This window comes from Pleuronectes platessa, chromosome 9 (genome assembly GCF_947347685.1).
Source record: "Pleuronectes platessa chromosome 9, fPlePla1.1, whole genome shotgun sequence".
NCBI classification, from domain to species: Eukaryota; Metazoa; Chordata; class Actinopteri; order Pleuronectiformes; family Pleuronectidae; genus Pleuronectes; species Pleuronectes platessa.
In genome coordinates, this window is record NC_070634.1 from 16,755,832 (window position 1) to 16,777,075 (window position 21,244).

At 42.1% G+C, this 21,244-nt stretch overlaps 1 protein-coding gene across 1 annotated transcript in view; it reads left to right on the forward strand.

The window, feature by feature from the left end:
* The window catches only part of ttll7 (tubulin tyrosine ligase-like family, member 7), a 68,909-nt gene that overhangs the window by 39,066 nt on the left and 8,599 nt on the right, over positions 1-21,244 (forward strand). The window contains exons 13-19 of the mRNA XM_053430814.1: positions 1,250-1,385; positions 8,040-8,126; positions 10,691-10,922; positions 12,934-13,229; positions 14,469-14,603; positions 18,574-18,654; positions 21,013-21,173. Of these exons, the coding sequence (XP_053286789.1) occupies positions 1,250-1,385; positions 8,040-8,126; positions 10,691-10,922; positions 12,934-13,229; positions 14,469-14,603; positions 18,574-18,654; positions 21,013-21,173 (1,128 nt within the window). The remainder of the gene's footprint in view (positions 1-1,249; positions 1,386-8,039; positions 8,127-10,690; positions 10,923-12,933; positions 13,230-14,468; positions 14,604-18,573; positions 18,655-21,012; positions 21,174-21,244) is intronic.

Consider the following 21,244-nt stretch of genomic DNA (forward strand, 5'->3'; position numbering starts at 1 on the left):
AGGATAACCAGGTCGAGGTTTATACATTTCCCTAATCCCCTCGGGCCTAAGATAAACACTGAGCACTGTGAGTTTAGTCTTGAGGGCACAAAACTATGTGGAAAGCGTGAACTTGAGGCACATTAGCAAAGACGGCGACAAACGGGAAGGTAAGTGCACGTCTCAGGGAGGATGTAATGTTCGTAAAAGCAGACGTGCATTTGTGCATTACTTTCGTACAGTTTTCTTAACTCAAGGTCTCTGTTAACAGCTACTTTTCTCTGTTTTTTTTTTTCTTTGCTCCCTCGTACTTCATTCTCCTCCCTTGGTCCCACCACTCAACTTTTCTCATGCGCCGGCGACAGCCACAGCCGGAGGCATTAGGTTCCTGGGTTGTCTGTCTGTCTGACACCTTGAGCATTTCTCCAACTTGGGTAGAAATGTTCGCTTGGAACCAAGGCTTGGACGTATTCGGTCAAAAGTCAAAGTCAATGTGACTACAACACAAGACACACACATTTTTGGCTAAAACTAAAGAGTGTAATGCCAATTATGACGAAATTTAATATAAATGTCTTGTAGGATAAAATGATAAAGTGGTGACATTTCATAACCAAAAGGTCATAATGTTATGAAAACACTTCTCTGGCCAATATTCAAGTCCATAACTCAGGAACAGAACTTGAGAATGTGACCATATTTCCTGTAACCTGACTGGTTGGCGGCGGCACACAACCACAGGGCAGTAATTCTGCTTGTCTCTGCATCACTTCACACCTTCAGCTGAAATACTTATAATTCTCTCCGTCTGTGTTTCCCCTCCTGCTCGCTCCATCATTCTCACCTGCTGTGTTTTGACCTCTCTCCTTCCCCCCCTCCTTCCAGGCCTCCTCCATCTTTCCTCAAACTCTGGCTCTTTCCATCTTTGCATCCACACTCATTCTTGCTCATTTTCTTCATCTCTTCCTTTGCCAACTCTCTCTCCCCCTTTTCATATCCTCCCTTTTTTTTTTTTATCTGTCACTGCTCCCTGCCTCCCGATTCTGACACCACTCCTCCTCTCATTTCGTATCCTCGCTGAACCCCAATCGCCCTCTTTCTAACTCTCCACTCCTTTTTACTCTTGCCTTTCACTTTCCCTCTTCACATTTCCCTCATCTCCTTCCTCACTGCATTGATGACCCTCATTCTTTGCCTTTTTCTTTTTCTCTCTTTCTCTACTCCTCCCTCACTCTCTTTGCTTTTCTTTTTGTGTCTCTGTGGCCTACAGACGTATTTACCCCCCAGACGACAAGCTGCTGTTGGAGAAGTATGAAGGCCTGCTCTCGGCCGCCTTTCAGACCTTCCTCGCTGGGCGAGCTGCCTCACTTCAAAAGGAAATGAATAATCCTCTGAAACGAATGAAGGCACGTACGTCAGTGGCAGACTGTCACACACACACCCACACACGTGCAAACTCACACACATCATAGAAACCTGCAGAGACTCCAATACAAACATACACAATAAATATAAGGAGACTTGTGGACAAGCACATGCCAAAGAGGGATGGATGTGGCATGTGCAAATAATACTGAAAGTTTGCCGCAGTCCTTGTATTTGTTGGAACTTGTGACAGAATGTTCTTCTCTGTGTCGCATTCTCACCGTCATTCACTCACTTTCCCCTCAGATACTTGTTGTTCCCCTTGTGTACATGAGCTTTAAAAGCAAACCAGATCCACCACAGTGTCATTTTTGTTTCAGTGCAGCTCTTCAGCTTCTTGCTGCCCACACATTAGAATTTCTCTGCTTTAGGTAAATTATTTATATATTGACACAGATTCAGGATACATGTTTGAACACATACAATGAAGTGTGTGAATGAGCACACACGTGAACTCGTGAATGTCTGTTGCAATGCATTGAGCGATGTGTTTCCACAAAAGTAGAAATTCAGTTATGATGAAGAAGTTGAGAGGGGGAGAACAAATATAACGAGTCAAAAGATAATGTGGTTCTGATACAGATAGTAGTTTTGAGATGATTGGTTCTTTTTGAAGTTGAAGTTTTGCAACAAACTTAAATACAAATGCACAACAAACAAGAGAAATAGGGAAACTTCTGTTTTCAAGTCTGGTGATGTGTTCAGATGAAGTATTTGAAACAAACAGAGGAAGGCATTGCTAGATTATTCAAAGGTATCGAGGAAATAAGTACTGATGTGTTTGAAACAATACACACAAAGAAACTAGAACATCCAGCCACACCAAATATTAAACACGAATAGATATCAGCTCCCTAAAATTATCTGATTTATATCATCAAAATCCATGAATTATTTCTTGAGAAATTCACCAGAAAAGTTAAAAATTTGACCAAACAAAACCAGCTCCAAAAGTGAATGGGTTCTTCTGTCATAACTTCTCCCTTCTACCATGTTTCGTTTTTTGCAAAATCCTGCTAAAAGACAAATAGAAAAAAAACAGCAATGGAAATATAAGGATGTCACTCAGCACAGAGTGTTTACCTCCGCCAAGGACCAACTGTTGCTTGTCTGATTTTCATCAAGATTCATGAATTATTCTCTGAGAAATCAACACAAATGTGACAAAACCCCCATCTCACCATGTAAATGTTAAAGAAAGGAAAGAAGTCCTGTATACACACAACTTTTTATTGTTTTATTTCCTGAACAATATCACATCCTTACAATAAACTTAAAGTTATCCGTCCAATCATTTTGAACAATCCTGCTTAAAAACCCCAAAAAATACAGACAAAAACATTTAGGCTCTAATATTAAATTTTGAATAAGAATGTTTAGACATTAATATAACTACACATATTCTTATTAAGGCACTAGGAAGAGATTTATACAACTGTTGCAGGTTGTGTGGAATCGAACCTAACTCAACAGCCTCTCAGTTTCATAAAGTTGTGTCCTTTCATAAGTAGACTTTCTGCAGAGGTGTCAATCAAAGATCAGTGGGTGGAAAAACCTGGCTGAGGTAGGTTTAATTTATTCAAAACACAGAGATGCGGATCTCGTTCAAAGTAGGAAGGGAGAGAGATAATGGGGACAAAGGAGGCTGTAGAGTTTGTTATCTAACGACACCATCGTGAGTGACAACTGGACTATCCGTTTATTTAGGGACATTAATGGAGCGTGAGATCCTAATCTCATGATAAAGAAGGATAATGCTGAATTTGAATGTGCCTTTATGATATTCATCAAACCACAAACAATGCATTTTATGCAAATTATTTTTCTACCCGTTCTTGAACACTACCGATGGATTTTCAAGCCAATCTGTTGTCGGGAGCTTGATTTGTGTTACGTTTCTCCAAGGACTTCATAAGCATTTCTTTGTGCTCCTCAGCCTTGGTTCTGTTTAGTTGCTCCCATTGTTGCCGACCTCACACAGATGGATGGTTGAAACACACAATCCAGCTCATTTATAATCTGCATGATTTGCAGCGTACCATATTTGAATAGTGGAATTCATTTGAAGGCTGTTGTTGCCTCTTCAATGTTTTCAAGCTGCCTGTAGAAGAACCAGTAATCTTTTTACTCACAAAAAAACTAAGCACGGCTTCCTTTGTCTCGTCAGGCGATAAGCTAATGTTGGACGAGCTAACCACCAGTTATCTAGTGTGTTTCTGGCAGGTTGCTGCATGAAAGTATAAACTTATCAAGATGTGTCTACTTTTAGCCATGTTGCTTGCAAACCAGAGGGCTAATTAGTTAGACGGTGCATAGGACCCCTACTTAAAGTGTAAGTGCACACAAAAAATTGCCTGCAGCACAAAATAATCCGATTTTTAAAAGCCTGTACCCACACACCTTTAGGCAATGTTCCATTTATAAATCATAATATCAGCCCCATATCCCGCCCACATTCAACCATCATTTATCAATGAAAAGCTCCTCATATTAACGTTGATGCATGTATGAGGCTGTTGATCAGTGGTTTGAAATGTCGAATCATAAAACAGTCGAGAGGGAGACTGAGAAAAAGGATTTTATTTTTTGACACATGAATCAAGGTTCCTGATTGTACAGGAGCTGTCACTGGCTTTATTTTCAGACTTTGCTAATTTACACTCTCCATATGTGCAGGAGTTGAAGGTGTGTCGGGCAAACTGCCAGGGAAAGGCTGTGTGTGTGTGTGTGTGTGTGTGTCTGTGTGTGTGTGTGCGTGTGCATCAGCCACCTTGTGTCACCCAGTGCGCTCCGTGCTCCTGACAGCACACTCGTGTTCACTGCAGCAATTTTACCAATGAAAAACTCTGAAACTAAAATTTTACTTGTTGAGTTATGCACAGTATTAGAGGATATTGTGAAAACTATTCATAGTATGTTCTTAGGTTATTAATGCTGTTTGATGTTACCTTCGATTTGGAAAACTGATCATGATAATTTAATCAGTTCTACATGAAAAGTGCTAAAAAAAAATTTACGTTTAATATCAGGCAAAGGGAGAGGACATAGTTTCCTGAATCCTGCCATCTGACACATCCTGGAATCATCCTTCCATTTCCACACCTGTGGTGCTCTCCCCACAAGTGTCAGCAGCACACAGTGCGACCCTCTCCTCTGCGCTCAGGAGGGGGAAATGTGCTGGTGAGACAGTGCTGATAAAATATTGAGGGAAATCAGATTTGAGATTGGATTTGGTTTATATCTTAGACTACAATTGAAAGGTGCTTATTGAAGAGTTATGGCCCACCTAAACATAACGATGATCTTATGATAAACCAAAGCCTCTTGTTTTGTGCATCCGTCACCATTATTTGGCTCATAACCCTGGTGGGAACCATAATGGATCATCTGACGGGCCTGTTGCTGCTTGGTTAGTCTTTGCTGTTGCAAGGGGGCCAGAGTTTATTTTCCAGCACACCATCAACATATCTGTTAAGCCTGACAGACATTGTTCCCACAGGACTCATGTTCGCTGCCTTTGTGGAATTCTCAGGGCCATGAATTGAAAAATGTCATGGATTGTCACACTGTCAAAGAAAATAGAATGTTTTTTGTAATCCTAGCAATAACATGCTGACGCACGTTGCCAGGGAGCACACGGAGCAGGCTCCCTGGCTTCAGCTGCTGTTCAACAGGCGACGCAGCTACAGGTGACACTGGAGTCTGCAGGGTCTTCACCCCCCTTCTCCACATTTACATTAGAGTCAGGCTGACAGGTGTGCGTCACACTGTCACCTCTGTTGTGGGCCATCTCTGTTTTCCTGCTTACTTATTTGATGCAGGGGTATTGCAGTGAAGGCCCAGCAGGCATGCAGACATTGGCATGGGACTCCTGAGCAACGACCATTTCTTTCTTCGATCACCGAGGCACAGGAGCCTGGTAGAATGATCAGAACCCCCGAACGAGGCCCTATGTCGCTTTCTGCCAAAACCTTTGTAATGTTTGAGTTTGGTTGAAAACAATAATGCCAATCATGTATCTTCAAATTGCTTTTGATTTGATTTCCTCCCATTTCAAAAAATTTCCAAGGTGTTTTTGAGCAGTTTCGAAAATAGAAAGTGTTTTCAGGTGGAACCTCCCAGTCAGTGCAATTCAAATCAAAGCGCTTCCCATAAACATTAAGCAGAAGAGTATCATGAATCAGTTAGGCTCCACAGTTTTTGTCATTTATATATTGTCACATAAAACATAAGAGGAATATTCTGGTTAAAAAAAGAATCAATAATATTGAATTGTATTTTTTCATTCTCCCAAATCAAAAAATCCCTTCCCTTGCTGGACCAGGTGTTTCAGAGTTAACTTCAGGTGACTGTAAGTAAAGTAATACACGAGGAGGAAACCCAATCTGCTACTGATGGTGTTGTACAAAAGGCAGAATTAAAAATGCAGTATAATTGATGCAAAGTTCCTGAAACCAGGACAAGTCATCCATCACCTGCAGAGTCGAGCAGTGGACGACATTTGAACCTGCACCTTCAGTTAAACTTTCACTGGTGAAAAGAGTGACCACATCAGCAGTTTAGAACTTCAGTTTTGCAGATGTGGACCATCTACAGGCAAATAAAAGAAAAGCGTCTGCAGGTGAACCCATGCTGACCACATGGAATAAGCATTAAAAGGTTTTATAGCTAATGGTCATGTAAGATATTCTTTTATAAATTGGAACATTCTGATGAACGTTGTCATTTCCTATCCACTTCCCACTAAGACTGTGGTTCTTGCTTTGAAGAAGACACGAGGAGATCCTGACCAGATTTTATTTGTCTAAAGGAATAAGCACTGCAGACAGTAATAAATCCCTAACCAGGGAAAGTGGAAAATGTCCTCTGACTACATTACCTCAGAAATGCTAAAGACAGCATCATCTGTCAAACAGCCAAGAAAAGTGGAGTCACAGTGCGTCATGGTAGGAGCTGCCAACAATTTAAGAAGAAAGACGACTGAAGAGTTTGGGACATTGGTTCTCTGATGCCAACAAATGACATGTTGTGTATATACTTTCTGAGACCCCATATCCTCTGCAACAGAAGGAAGCAGTAAAAGGCAGCTTCATATCAAACAAACTGTTTAATTTGTAAAGCAATAATTTAAAAAACATAATTTGGACTAGTAACTTATTTTTGACAGCCAGTGAATGCTAAATAAGAGCTTGCTAAAGTCTTTATGCTGCATCATATGATCTACATAGAGTGTGGCCTGGGTCAACACTTTGTATCTGAACCCTTTAGAGCCCAAGAGAAAAGTTAACCGAGTCCGACCTGAACTCGACAGGCATCCTGCTTTGTAAGAAGAAATCAAGTCCAGCCGATGGCAACCTGAACCAAAATGTATTTTGTGTTAGATCTAGACTTGAGTGGATTAGTCCCATTTTTAAGGAATGCCAGGAAACAATGAAGTAGTTTTTCTTCTTATCTTTTGTTCTTGTTTAGATCATTTTGATAAAGTAAAAACTCCCACTAGTGGTAAAAAGAAACTTACAGATAAGGCAATATGTCAATGTACACATATAGCAGGTGCACAAATGTTTCAGCACACACACATACCAACAGAGAGAGCCAGGAGCACACTGACCTGTTCCTAGACCCTCCCCAAAAAGCAGCTGATGGCTAATCTGAGAGAAAACAACCACTTTTCATCTGTATTTTGAGAGGCAAGTGGGAGCTTTTGTGTCCCAGCCGTGAAGCTACATTAATCACCTTTGCCTGCATTTCAGCATCAGCCAAATGGCCAAGGCCCCAGCACATTGGCGATGACCGCGATGCTGCCTTTTCCAAATTCAGCCTCTCTGAGCGCTGCCAAAGAGCAATGCATGGTCAGCCAGGGCCTTTTTTTCTAACCCCTTGATAAGGCACAGCGGCCTGTGAAGTTGAACTTTTTCATCCCTCCACTTTCTTTGAAATAACTGAAGGTCTTTGGGTCTTTCTCACATCTCATTTGGACTTTAGAGTCACTATTTTTAAAAATATTTTTGACGTTATTAATAGGAAAGCATGAAATGGGGAGAGAGGGGAGGACATGCAGCAAAGGGCCGGGTTCTAACCGAAAGTGCGCCCGCTGCAGGATGACTCAAGCCTCCCTATATCAAAATATTTTAATTATTGTTTTCCCCCCCTGTCCGTTTGTTTGTTGGTTGGTTTGTTTGGAGGCAACTGAACAGCTTTCCTCAAAATGAGCGGAAACAGTGGACATGTGTCCTCAGACAGAAACCGTTTAAATTCTGGTGTTGATCCAGATCCGGGGCAGATACAGGAATTTTTATTTACTTTCATTAACATGCAAGAGTGTGTTTTAAAACTTTTCCATCGATTTTTGAGAATAATTCATGGATCTTGATGAAAAAATGCAGGTATATTTAGGGTAACGATATGTTTGAGTGTGTGCAATTTGGGGCAGATCAATACAAAAATCTGGATCCTGTGATATAAAATGTGGTTTCACAAGGGTACTGTTGATTCTTGGCAGAGATATGAACTCTGACTGCCATTCTCGTTTTATACTTTATACATTGTAAACTGTACATACACTTGTGTAACTAAAATCAGCAACTTTTGCACTTTGTTCTCATACCATGTTTTTTCTGTGTTTTGGCCGACAGGAGGAGGACATCTTGGATCTGCTGGAACAATGTGAACTGGATGATGAGAAGCTGATGGGCAAATCCTCCAGGCAGCGAGGACCTAAGGTACGTGAGAGAGTGAGAGTGAGAGGTAGGGACACTATCTAAGTGTGAGGAAGGGGAGTAGGGACCGCGAGCCTCATGGGACCTGAGCAAAGGTGCAAAGAGTGTTAGTGGGGAGGCAGGTAAGTAGATGCCTGGAGCTGACGTCCACAGACTGCACATAGGGTCTGATTCAGAAGGCGGGGAGGCGGTTTATAGGCGGGAAAAGAAAAGAATCAGAAAGAGGCCCAAAGAAAAGACCCAAGTCCCCTAAGGGACAGCTGTCAGGCTGTCTCTCTCTCCCTGTGCTATCTTTCTTTCTGTCTGTCCCCCTCTCTTTCTCTCCCTCTCTCTCTCTCTGTCACATACACCTATACGCCCCCTCCATTTCCCACGACAGCACATTACTCCCTCAATCACATTGCTCCACTCCCCTCCCTTCACCTCTCCATCCACTTCTCTCTCCCCCCCTCGCACATCTACATCCAACCCTCACTCCATGGTTAAATTGGCTGGAACACTCAAACAGTGTGTTAGGGACTCGACAGGGCAGTTCGACGCCGCATTAGAGAGGCCTTAGCTGCAATGAGGACTTGTTCAGACACAATCACTGTTGTCCAAATTAATTTGGGCCCCGTCACTTTCGATGATGCCGAGTGTACAGCGAGACACGGAGAGCAGAGGGGAAAAAGAAAAGAGTTGTGACGGATGGATTCACTCCTCGGGGTACAGCGCTCTCAAGCCATCTGGTGAAGCTGAACCATCGGAAGCTAGAAGAGAGGATCGAGGCGAAGGGATTTTGAGGGAGGGACAGAGAGCGGAGGAATGTTATCACTGTGGAGAGAGAGAAAGTGAAATGGCGAAGGTGCCAAAGAGGGCGAGTTGGAAAGTCCCTGCAGGTTTTCTTTCTCTCTTTTACCCTTTATGATTCACACCTCCTCACGTTTGATCCCTGTGGCAGTTCCCTATTCCCACAACTTTCACCTCAGTTCACCCTTTACCTTGACTTTACCTAGTTACTCCTCTTGCCACGTCTCAGCAGACTCACACGTGTTCTCTCTCATCTCCTCTGTTCAGTGTTAAACCGCCTCTCTTTGTCTTCCTCTCCTCTGTTTATCCTAAGTCGGCTCCTGCCTGGTATTTTCAGCTCTCTCTCTGTTCATTTCCGTTCCTCTCCATGTATTCAATGCCTGCCCTCTGTTTCTCTCCACTCCCATTCTCAGTCTCACCTCCTCCTCTTTATTTCTCTCCCCATCAATCTCATGTTCCCATCTCCCCCCCTTTATTCTCCTCCCTTGTATTTAATCTCTCTCTGTCTCCATCCCTCTCCATCATTCACCCACGCAGCTTTCCGGCGGTGACTGTGTAAGCCCTCTGATCACTTCCTGTCCATTAATTTGGGTGGCCTGACAGCGCTGCCCAAGCTAACCATTGAATAACAGATGTATAAATGTTTTATTAATGCTCTCAGCTTGTTCCCATCCAGGATGTGAAATAGACCCTCGACTTAATACTCGTCAAACCAAAACTATGTTTTTATGATTAACTTAAATTAAACTTAAAAAAAAAAAAATGCTTCACTAAAAAGCTTTTAAATATGTTAGTGTTTATTTAATTCTATTTCCATTGCACTTAAAATATTTTTTCCTTTTATAATAACAACGTGTTGGCAGTATGCCTAGTTTGTAATGTCTCCATGTCTTCTTTCTCAAAGTAAATGTGAGCCCACTTTAATAAAACTACACAAAAACCAACGTGGGACTGAGTCTATAAACTCCCTGGTCAGGGTATCACAGTACTCAAAGCTTGGCTGTGGAAACGGATGATATCTTTCTTTCATATCTGTTGTACTGGACATGGATCTTAATCTTCATTAATTATGGTCTTAAAAAGTCTTAAACGCAACTTGATGAAACCAGCAGAAACTGGATTAAAGACTGAAGTCATCACATGTTCCAGCTCCTTGTACACAGTTATTCTTTCATTTATACAAACTGTCAGATATGTAAAACATTTGGTATTAAAGACAAAATAAACATATGCTTTACTTTGAATTTAACCTTTACATATCCAATCAGGTCAAATTTGTTCAAGGTACGAAGGAGCTCGTGTTCCTATTTATAGTGACAGCCGGGGTTTATGAAGGAGCGCTTGTGTAACAGTGTCTCTGTGCATAATGAGCCTGCAAACAAACACATACATGTGGGGCTGTGGGCTTGGCCGTGTCACCGCCAGGTCTCCCAGTGACAGATGGTAGGAAGCTGAAGGTGAGGCGAGGCTGAGGGAGGTTGACAACGTTTCAACATCTTCATGCTCAAATGAGTGTGTGAGTGTGTGTGTTGATTGTAAGGAGGTCATTTTCTCAAAATTATGTCGTATTTAATGGTTTATGGTACAAAAGAGAGCGTTAGAGGAGGGTCCCATGAGGATAAGCATAGGAAGGGTGTTTGGGTGATGGAGCAGAAAGATTATTAATTTGTATGTTTAAACCTGCATTTATTTACACAAAAGAGTGTACATTTGGATCTATGTGCATCAATTCTTTATTTATACAGTATATATGCATTTGCGATGTTTCTCCTCACCAGCCCTTGACCGCTATGCCAGAATGCAGCCAGACACCGAGACGTCAACGACCCGACTACCTGGCTGACTTCACCAGCGGCGGCAGCAGCGATGAAAACTCCTGCTCCTCCTCGGATGAAGAGGAGGAGGAGAGGAGGAAAGCAGGAGGAGGAGGAAGAGGTGGAGAGAAGAAGGAGAAGAAAGTTTCCTACGACCTTGGGGAAAGCAAGGAGAAGAACTTGGCTGAGCGTTCAGGTAAAGCGACAGGATGCATAAATGTGAATGTCTTTATTTGGAAGCCAGAGTTTGATGAGTTTGACAGGGACCTGGTTTCCTGCGATCTCTCTTTCTTGTTTGTTTTTGTTTTTTTTGGGCTCGCTTGTTCTCTCCTCATTTGTCTCGCTCTCTCTTCCTCCTGCCCTATCTGTTTATTTCTTTCTTTTTTAGCCAAAGCTTTTCATCTGATCACAGCAGTTGCTTAAAACCGACTTCAAACAGGTTTCTGCATTAGCAGCATTTATTGACTAAGATGGAGAATAAAGCAGAGACAGGAGAGAGACGTAAATGTATGTAATGATGCAATAAGGAACTTCGAATTGATCCAGTGATGGTGCAAGCACAGGACATCCACATCCAGCCTGGAGCTTTTCACACTCACACCATGTGAAATATATATTCATAGTTGTGCTGAACACATTTATATAGTGTAAATGTGCACATTCGCACACACAATGCTGAGGGGTTTGCTTTGATCAGTGGCTGCGGTGCACGCGCCCCCCAGCACACACGCTGCAGAAGCAGGGCAGGGTTTCATGGTACGAGCCAGCAGAGGCTACATTACAGATGTTCAGCAGCCCGGCTGATTGATGTGTGAAAATGGAACCAGATCCTTGGATTTTAATTAAAGTGCAAGCAGAGTGATCATAGCCTGTGACTCAGGGGAGGTGGCTCTTTGTTGCCAAGAATCTTCCCATCTTCAACATCTGTAGACCCAAACACTCACAGAATGTCTGAAAAGCACTTGAGTAGAGCAAAAAGCATCTTGAATAAGTGAACAGCTTCAGTAAATTGAAGGAACTAGAATGAACTTGATTGGAAGAAAAGATCCTGTTTGTTGTTTATCTTGAGAACACCTTGAGTTTAACATTTTATAGGGAGAGCAATGTGCTTTCAAATATTACCACAAACTCTCATAAGTCGCACACATCAACACACTCTCTGATCTCTGATGTGAAACAGAGGACATCGCACACAGTCATCTTATGTTCTGACCTTGGGAAGAAAAGAAAAAAGTCTTGAATTAGCTAATTCTCTTTGTCACAAAATAAGAAAATAATCTATGAAAGAGCCCAACTTTTGGACTAGGTATCAATGAGTGTGTGTGTTTGTGTGTGTGTATGTCAATGTATGTGTGTGTGTGTGCGTGTGTGTGTGCGTGTGTGCGTGCGCAGAGACACACAGCAATACTCTGCCAAGCCATAATTCATACCAAGCCACCAAAGGGCTGCTAGGACTAAGCCCCATAATGCTCTCATTTGGCAATGGCCAAATCTCGAAAGGTTCAGCAGCAACACGCACACACACACACACACATTGTATAATCACTTGTGTGCACAGTTAATGTCAGACAGACATACCGCACAAATAAAAAACACATGCTAATACACTGGCTGGTAGACAAGCTGGAGGAGTTTCAAAGGTGTGGAGAGTGTCAGTGTGAGTTTTCAGCTTCAGTTTCTGTCTGCCTATGTTTGACTTGTGTGTGTGTGTGTGTATGTGTGTACATCAAAAGTATTTCTATTTCTATATATATATATGTGTGTGTGTGTGTGTGTGTTACAGAGACAGACAGAGAGAGAGCTGCTCTTTAATCCATTCTGAAACCAGACAGGATCACTTTTTAGTTTCTGGTTTTGCCTACATATGCTGCGGTCGTTAATAACACCCACACATACACACACACCCCCCCCCCACACACACACACACACACACACGCACACACACATACACACACACACACAAACACACAAACACTGAGCTACTGGGCCAGTGTGCTGGAGTGCGGCTACAGAAGTTTTTAATGCCACACTTCATCTCCAAAGCCACCCAGCAACGGATGGAAAGCAGAGAGGAGAGCTTGACATTGACTGGGGGGAGGCGGGGAGGGGGACAGGATCAGGAGTAAAAAAAAAAAATCAAAGTGTCACAGTGAGTCAGTGTTCCTCCCCCTCAACCCCCACCCCTCCGTCTCTCTGTTTTCTTACAGGTCGCATGCACTGGAAACCTCCCGTCAAGCCGCTGAAAACCAGCCCCGCCCCCTCCGCTTCGCCGACACTCTCTGGTCCAATCAGGCGCTCCATCTCCTGTCCGCGCTCCATCGCCTCCCTCTCGTCACCCAGTGAAGTGCGAGGGCTGTCTACCAAGCCATCGCCCACGGTCCCCGTGGCCACGCCCCTTGTCAGGCCGACCTCCGCCACGCTGCGCTCTCAATCCCTGAGCCGCAGTGGCTCCACCCACCGTGTGCCTCACAGCAACAGCCTGGGAACCATCCACTCCAACATAGTAAGATCAATACCCCCCCCCCCCACACACAAACACACACACACACACACACACACACACACACACACAAGGGGTCATGTTCACCTCTTTACTGTTCACAATGAGTGAGACGGGCTGTCAGTCACGAAATTCATTCCCAGACTGTCAAGCTGTCATTTTCCTCAATGAGGAAATCCTCTGCTGCTTTACTACTAAAAGAATAATATTTAAGAATTACTTTCCAATTCTGTTTCAACAAACACTGACTTGCAACTTAACCAGTTCTGTCACCACAGCTTTTACCCCTTTAGATGCTCCCCTCCTCCTCTGACATTTACTGTCTGCTGGCCCACAAAGAATCTCTTCCGTATCTCCATGATACTGTAAGGACCCTCTGCAGCCCATGACAATAATCCTCTATTGTGTCGCCATCTGTGGCTTTCCGCCTGCCTCCTCCATTCCCTGTCCTTCATTACAAGTGCTCTGGCAACCTTTGAATAAACTTGGACAAAATCAAATGAGACAGGATACTTTTTTTTAACACTGATTAAAATAAACAAGTGGAAAACTTCACACTGGAAAAAGGCCATAGCGTGCACTGGGTGTTCGCTTCTCTCCTGACATGCATGTATATATTTCTCTATTTTATTCTCTGGTTTCTCGCATTCTTGAGTTCCCCATGGGAATCACACATGTGGGAATAACTACATGCTTGAACAGGATTTATGCAGCATGTTGTATGTTGTGGATGCTGCACTGAGCTAACGGGGTACATAAATAAGGATCTCTTACTATAACAAATGATACTGAAACAGCATCATACATTACGGAGCTCTCAGGGCATAACAAACAGAAGATTAAATGTCTGGCAATAAGAAATAATAATGACTAATATATATAATACAGTATTCGATTGAGATTAATAAAATGTGCGCTGACATGAAAAAGTAATTATTAAATAAAATAACAGCAATTGCAGCCATTCAAATGGTAAAATGTATTCAATGTATCAATAGTTAAATCAAATCAAATGAATTCCTTTTCCATGTGTGTTAGCAGCAGGTTATATTTGAACCTGGTATAGACGTGAGATGACACTAAAGTGCTGAACGAATCATTCAGTTTAATAATGAATGTTTCTTGTATTCCTAAAGTGTCCTTGGGAGTCTTGAAAGGTGCTTATAAATAAATGTATCATGGTGTGTATCTGTACGCAGAATGGTTTCTTGAGCTTTGTGCTCGACTTGTTTGTGTGTTTAGAGCGATCCGCTAATAAACCTGAGGAGTAAAGAGCAAGAGGCGGAGCTGGTGCGTCAGACCCTGGCCGCGCTCACCGCCATGAGGATCAGGTTTCCTGGCAAAACCGAGGAAGAGGCCGAGGCTGTGCTGGATGAGGTGGGTGCATGGTTTATCCAGTGGGTGTTTTTAATGTGTATTGAAATGATTCAGAATCTGAGGCAGAAACAAATAGTCACCAAGTATTGTAAGAAAAAAAAACAGAAATAAACACGTTAAGAAAGTGGGAATGAACATGGAGTCCAGGTGTAGCAGAAATCCTGCTCTATTCCCAGAGCCCCCTCTGTGGCCAGGTGCAGACACTCTGCAGTCTAACTAAAAGTGACCTCCTCTCCTCCCTCCACAATAGCCCGTCCTCATTGGCCTGGCTCCCATTGTCTTTCAAATGACCCCAGTGACAACCTGTCGCTCAGTTTGCTGCCCCGACTCATTCCCCACTGCTCCTTAGTTTTAATCAGTCTCCTCTATTTTTGGTCGGATCAACGTGCCCTATCGTTTGCTGTGTGCACATTTGTATGTTTGTGTTATTGCTTAAACTATTGGTTGACTTTATATTTATTTAAAAGTATTTCTGTTTATAGAAAATGTCTCATAAGGCTTAACAGTATACCAGATATTATAGAATTAAATGAGGATAATTATGAATGTACTGTTGGTAGAAGTCTGCACACGAATCCAATGATCTCCATTTTAGTTCTAGTGATGAGCCATAGCTGTGACACAATTATGCTCTACTGCAGAAACAGCAGTTTTTTTCATGCAGTTTACAAATGACTCGAATAAATAAAAAAATCATATTAGGAAAATGCTTTTTTTTTAAATACACTCCACAAAGAGGCTGAGGCCCCTTGAATTCACACCAGAAGCAGAAGTTAGATGAAAGTATTAGAGTGTCCCGTCTCCACCGACTCTGACCTCTGCTGCTTCCACTGCTGTCCTCACCACCAGCTGTCTGTTCAGCACCACTGCTCTCACAGTGCTGAAGGGACAGCAGCCACACAGTGTGTCTTCACTAGGTCAGCTGATACCACCAACATCTTCAATTCACAAAATCTGATTTTAGTCAGCAACATGTGAAGTATACAGGAGTATATGTATGTATTTAGTGTACCAGAGTATTTTTATATCACATTCGGGCCAAGGTCAACAATCCAAAAGTGTAGACAACAGAATGACTGGTGACTAGTGGTGCCTAGAGAAGTGGGTACACTCTTATTTGTTTGTAAGCCCATCCAGCAAAGGATAAAAGTTGTGTGTCTGATGTGCTTGTATCAATACTGGCCCACAGGCGTCAGTGTGACGGCAACTACATGATTTTGAGTCAGCCTAGTTGTCTATGGGCCAGTAGTTTCTTTTGTAAACTCTCATAGTGAAGAGTTGATTAGCAACAGACAGTTTAGGTCAGTGTGCTACCATTATAAAATTTAATTATTTTTGTTATGGGACAGTTTTGAAATATAACTATATAAATAACCTCACTGCATGTTTAACCTGCATATAGCCTGCACTACACTACTGACTGTGACTCTGTATTGAGGCTCAGTGAAGGCACCATCCTCCCAACTATTCAAGACAAGCATAACATTCCTAATAATTATCTAATGAAGAAAAAATACATCTTAATAGACGAATAGTTAAGTAAGGTTAACTTAGGGCAAGTCAACCATGTAATTAACACATGCCCATACAATTTTCTCCCAAGAACAACGAAAAGAGAATGTGTGTGTGTACGTGTGACATATGTGTGTATCGGGGGGGGGGGGGGGGACAATTACCACCACACCTGTGCTGTTAACAAACCCTAATGAGAGCGCTTGGAAAATGCAGACAAACGGCTGCACCTGTATCGTTCAGTCTTCGCCTCGGGAGACAAGGAGCGTTCACTTTATTTTTTTATTTTATGATTTAAATTTTGAGGTCTAATTGGGCTAATGATGTGTTTGCATCGGAGAAATGGCCTCCTTTATCTTTCACTCAAACCCGTATTTTTTTTTGTGGTATTTGGAACCACGAAAGGTGAAATGTATCGAGTGTGTTTTTTTGGTGTTTTAATTGAGTGTAATTTTTGTACGTACGAAACAAATGTGACAAATGAGCTCGCTGCCTACCAGACAAGGTTCATGAGGATCTTATTTAGAGAAGAAGCTGAACAAGTAAAATATAGAAAATACAGCCGCAAGCAGCAGCTCCTGGTTCAAGCTTCCTCAACAGGAGGAAGCAGCGCAGGCACAGCAAATTAAAGATGCACGTCACAATGAGTGGGGCTCTATGAGAGATAATAGACACCAAACGTTCTCAAATTTGTTTTTCTTGATCTACAAATACAAAACAAGATTTACAAATTAGTACAATTGGTGCATCATTTTGTGGTTTCACATAAATATCCTTCAATTTGAACACAGATGGACAAATGTTCATATTTATGCAGAAATCCATCGTGTGTTGATGTGCTGATGGAAAATTTCCCCTTCCGGGCTTCTGATGAAATCATGTTTAATTTCAAAGTGAGAATAAATAAAGTATATACGAGACATTAAATGTGTGTGAATGGTTTAAAAAATATGGTTTAAATAAGCTATGGAGTTATGTAATTATTAATGAACCCCATGTCTTGTGAATCTTATTGGTCAATATCTAAAAATACATAAGGTATCATTCACTCAACAAGCTTTTGATAACCTGTGTCCACTGATGGCCTAGGAAATATGGTAAATATTGGACCCACACTTTAGGAGATGTGAAAAATCTTTCATGTTAGACTTTTAAATACTGTTAGTAGAGCAAATAGAGCTGGAATTTGATTATTTATTACAAAGTCACAGATTGGTCGCATAGGTTTTGCAAGTTCAGCCTTTTTGACCAGAATAATAATAATGGTATTAATCAACTGATAAAAATAATAATGCATCTTCGAGGCTTAATCCACAATAAGTAACTTTATGGAAACCGTAGCTCTGTATCTGTTAATCCTTGGGGATTTTTTTTATTTGTGTGTGTTTGTGTTAGTGAATACACATAAAGTTTATACTGGAGATTCCCACTGGGAGCACTGTTTGCAGGGGATCTAGAATGCTACATGTGAGGTTTACACCAGTGGGGAGATGTAGACTAAGTCAACAGAACAAATGTAACAGTGGCTGTACGTACACAGTGGTGCTGGCACTAGGAGCAGGTGCATGGGGGATATTCAGCACAGCTTTTGAACATAAAAACACATGCCCCCAGGACTTATCCCACACCGATAGAACATAGGGTTCCTCTGAGGAGCAAAAATATCGTAAATCAGTTGTGTTGCAATATCAAAGAAAAGCTTCCTTTGGACAACATGCAATTTTTCAGCCAGTTTTCTAAGTTGGAAAATGAACTTGAGTCATTTTCCCATAAAAAGCACCAACTAAGAGCTGATTGACATGGAAAATACCCCAAAAAGTGTATTATTTAAACCATTCATGAAAAACTAAGAATTGATGTTTCAAATGATCTGCCTGGATCATGCAGACCCTCATTTCAAAGCAGGAGTTTTGAGTCTGAGTCCGTGTGAGATGTACATCTACACTAGTTTTGTAAAACTGGCAGGAAATTGGTTTGATGCCAAAAGTTCAAACTACTCTCCCTGCACACTGAAGACAGAATAACAAGCTGTGTAGTTGCGCTGCAGTAAACACTCACAAGCCAGATGCCAAATATCACACAATACCAAACCTTTTCTTCTAAAGAGAAGTCGTGCCATGTATGAACATGGGACATTTCCACAGTATGTATGAGAGACAAAGATCCGGCACATTGAGTGATTTAATTAAAAACATGTCACATTGTTCTATGCAGTGACTGAACTGTAGATCAATGTAAGAGTGGTGTAGTAACCTTGGGTTTTTAACAAAAGATTCAATGAAGTGACACAAGACTAGTTTTCTGTTGTTATTATCACCAACAAAACTTTCTCTAAAGGAGTTTCTATATTTTTTCACATTGTTATTCAACTTATTAATGAATGGCTGTCTGTAATAAGGCAAGTTTTCTTTCTGCATGTTTATACAACTGTTTTTCACCCTGACCATTCCTCACTTAGATCCTTGACAACTGGAAATACCATAAACCAAAGGTGGCCTCCTATTGGCTGGTGAAGCTGGACTCGACCAAACAACGGAAGGTGAGTTTCTATGCTGGTGTCAGACCTGAAGATATCTGGGTCAATGAACTTGTCCCATTAGAGAACTGGACAATTGATCGGCTCCACAGCCTTAGTAGCTACCAGATTTTGTAAAGTTTGAATTACTTTCAGGGCGTCCCACGTTATTTCAAGCCTGTTTGATATTTGACTAAATATATTTTGACTAAAAGCCACTTTTCAAAGTGAAGAAAACCCTAAACGCTGAAACACAACAAGAGACAGTTCAACATAGAACAGAAATAAAGGAGAGGACCTCTGAGACAGAAGAGTTGTTGCAGTTTATTGGCTCTTGAGATTGCTGTAGGGGGAAGCACTGGTGGAGATGTGGCCTCGTACTACAGAGGCTCACATTTAAACTGTCCGGATATTCAGGACTCTGGCTGCTATCTGTGTAAAATTGCACTGCACATGGAAACACAATTTCCTGGAATTTTATAAGCAACATTTGAACCAATTACAGGTCTAGAGGAAATTGAGGGATACACAGCAAAATGTAAGAGGTATTTACGTGTGCTAAATCATGAGAGAGATTCAGGTGACTGGTCTCATTAATAATACTTACTTAATATCTATAAACAGATTCTACAACAGAATAAGCTGAATCTTTGGGTCCAGAAGCCTTCTTGTTTTTAGTATGACCAATTACATCAATCACGTTTAAAGAAGGCTTAGGTTTCCCGCAGGTCACAACACATTGACCATGAAACTTTGCCTATTGGGCTATTAATTGCGTATGAATGCAGAGAGCAGCCAAAATGTCGTTTGGACCTATTGAACTGTGTGGATCATGTGGACTTGTTGGACTGTGACAGTGAACAATCAGTCGGAGATGGGACTCTTGGCCTGGATATTCACTCTCTAAAGCAGACGACCAAAAATATTGGCTGTTGCCCCCAGAGGCTAATTCGTCATCGATAGATTCTTAATGAACTTAATTGTAATTAATAACAGTGGAGTTCTCGATCACTATCATCATGCATCTTCATTTATGAATATTTTTTAATCTTAAAATCTAAAAAATGGGCTACAATTATCATTTGACATTTGTTTAAATAACCTTCCCTGGTCATTAATGCTGCTACATGATCGAAACCATCACCCTGTGTAAAGTGGACAATTTAAAAGCAGCTATGTCACCACTCTTGTTTATTCCTTTCAAAGTCTTTGAACAACTTTTACAAGTACAACTGTAATCCCCCAAAATCAATTAATAGAGGGGGAAGAAGACATGTACGAAGATCATTACCCTGGCAGACAGTGAGATGTAGAGAGACCAAAGAGGATGTAAACAAAACAGAAGAGGGGACAAGACGTGAAATGGCATCCAGTAGGTGTGTCAGTAATGATGCCATGTCTCAGCCACTGATATCTGCACAACAGTGCGTCGCTGTGTTGTGGGCTGTGGCGGTGCGAGCTGATGTTTTATTTGGAGTGGAGCAGCCTAATGAGCAGCAGGCAGAGGTCAGGAATGTAGCGCCCACCGCTCTGCCATCTGATTACCATACCAAAACATATCTGTGAGTGTGTGTGTGTGTGTGTTTGTGTGTGTGTGTGTGTGTTTGCTCATCTATCAGTTGCAGTGTGTAAGCGTGTCTCGCTTGCCTCATATTGCTGTAGGGAAATCTTGCCTCTTCGCATCGCAAAACACACATGCACGCTCACACAGAGTTAGACGGGCACGTCAGTAATGAGGAGCGAGGAATCAAAGTCAAAAGAGCCACAGCGCTGCACTCTGAGCGGGGTGAAAAGAGAAGGGAAAAGGGTGGAAGAGAAGGCAGTGAAGTGGGGAGGGACGGAAAGAAGGAAGATGGAAGGATGGCGCAGGTGTTCTCAGAGTGCCCAGGAACTTCTGACACCTTCTCTCTGCGAGACTGACGTTAGTGCAGCAATTAGTCCTCTCCCATGCTCTCTCCTGCCTGCCCCAGTACTTGTCCTGTCCTGCCTCTACCAAGTCTCTCTCTCTCTCTCTCTCTCTCTCTCTCTCTCTCTCAACACACTCTGGCTGTATGCACACGTTAACACGGACGCACAGATCAACCTGCTCAAAATCTAAATATATATGTGTGTAGAGTCTGATTAAAGTAGTTTTCAGTATGTGTTAATGTGCTTTGTGTGCTGCCTGTATTTATTCGTACATGCAAGCTTGCCCTCAGTTATTGAGTGAATCCATTATCTTCTGATTGCTAATTTTAAGGTAAGATAAAAAAGATCAGGGAATTTTTTTACAGTTGCCAGCAAATGCATTCCAATAAAAAAAAAAAGCTGTCTCCTCCAGCAGCACTAATTTCCCTCATTATCACATGCTTGACTCACACCTCTTCTTTTCCTGTCACTCAGGTGTTGGACATCGTGCGCACCAATGTACGCTCGGCACTGCAGCGGATCTGGAGAGAGCCAGATGTGGAGAGCCTCCACCTCTATCGGCTCTTTAACCGAGTCTTCAACCGGCTGCTCTGGAGTCACGGGCAGGGCCTGTGGAACTGCTTCTCCAACACCGGGTAGGACAGTGTGTGTAGCTAACCTGCCCACTGTCATCTCCACATGCCTGCACACAGTATGTGAGCTGGGA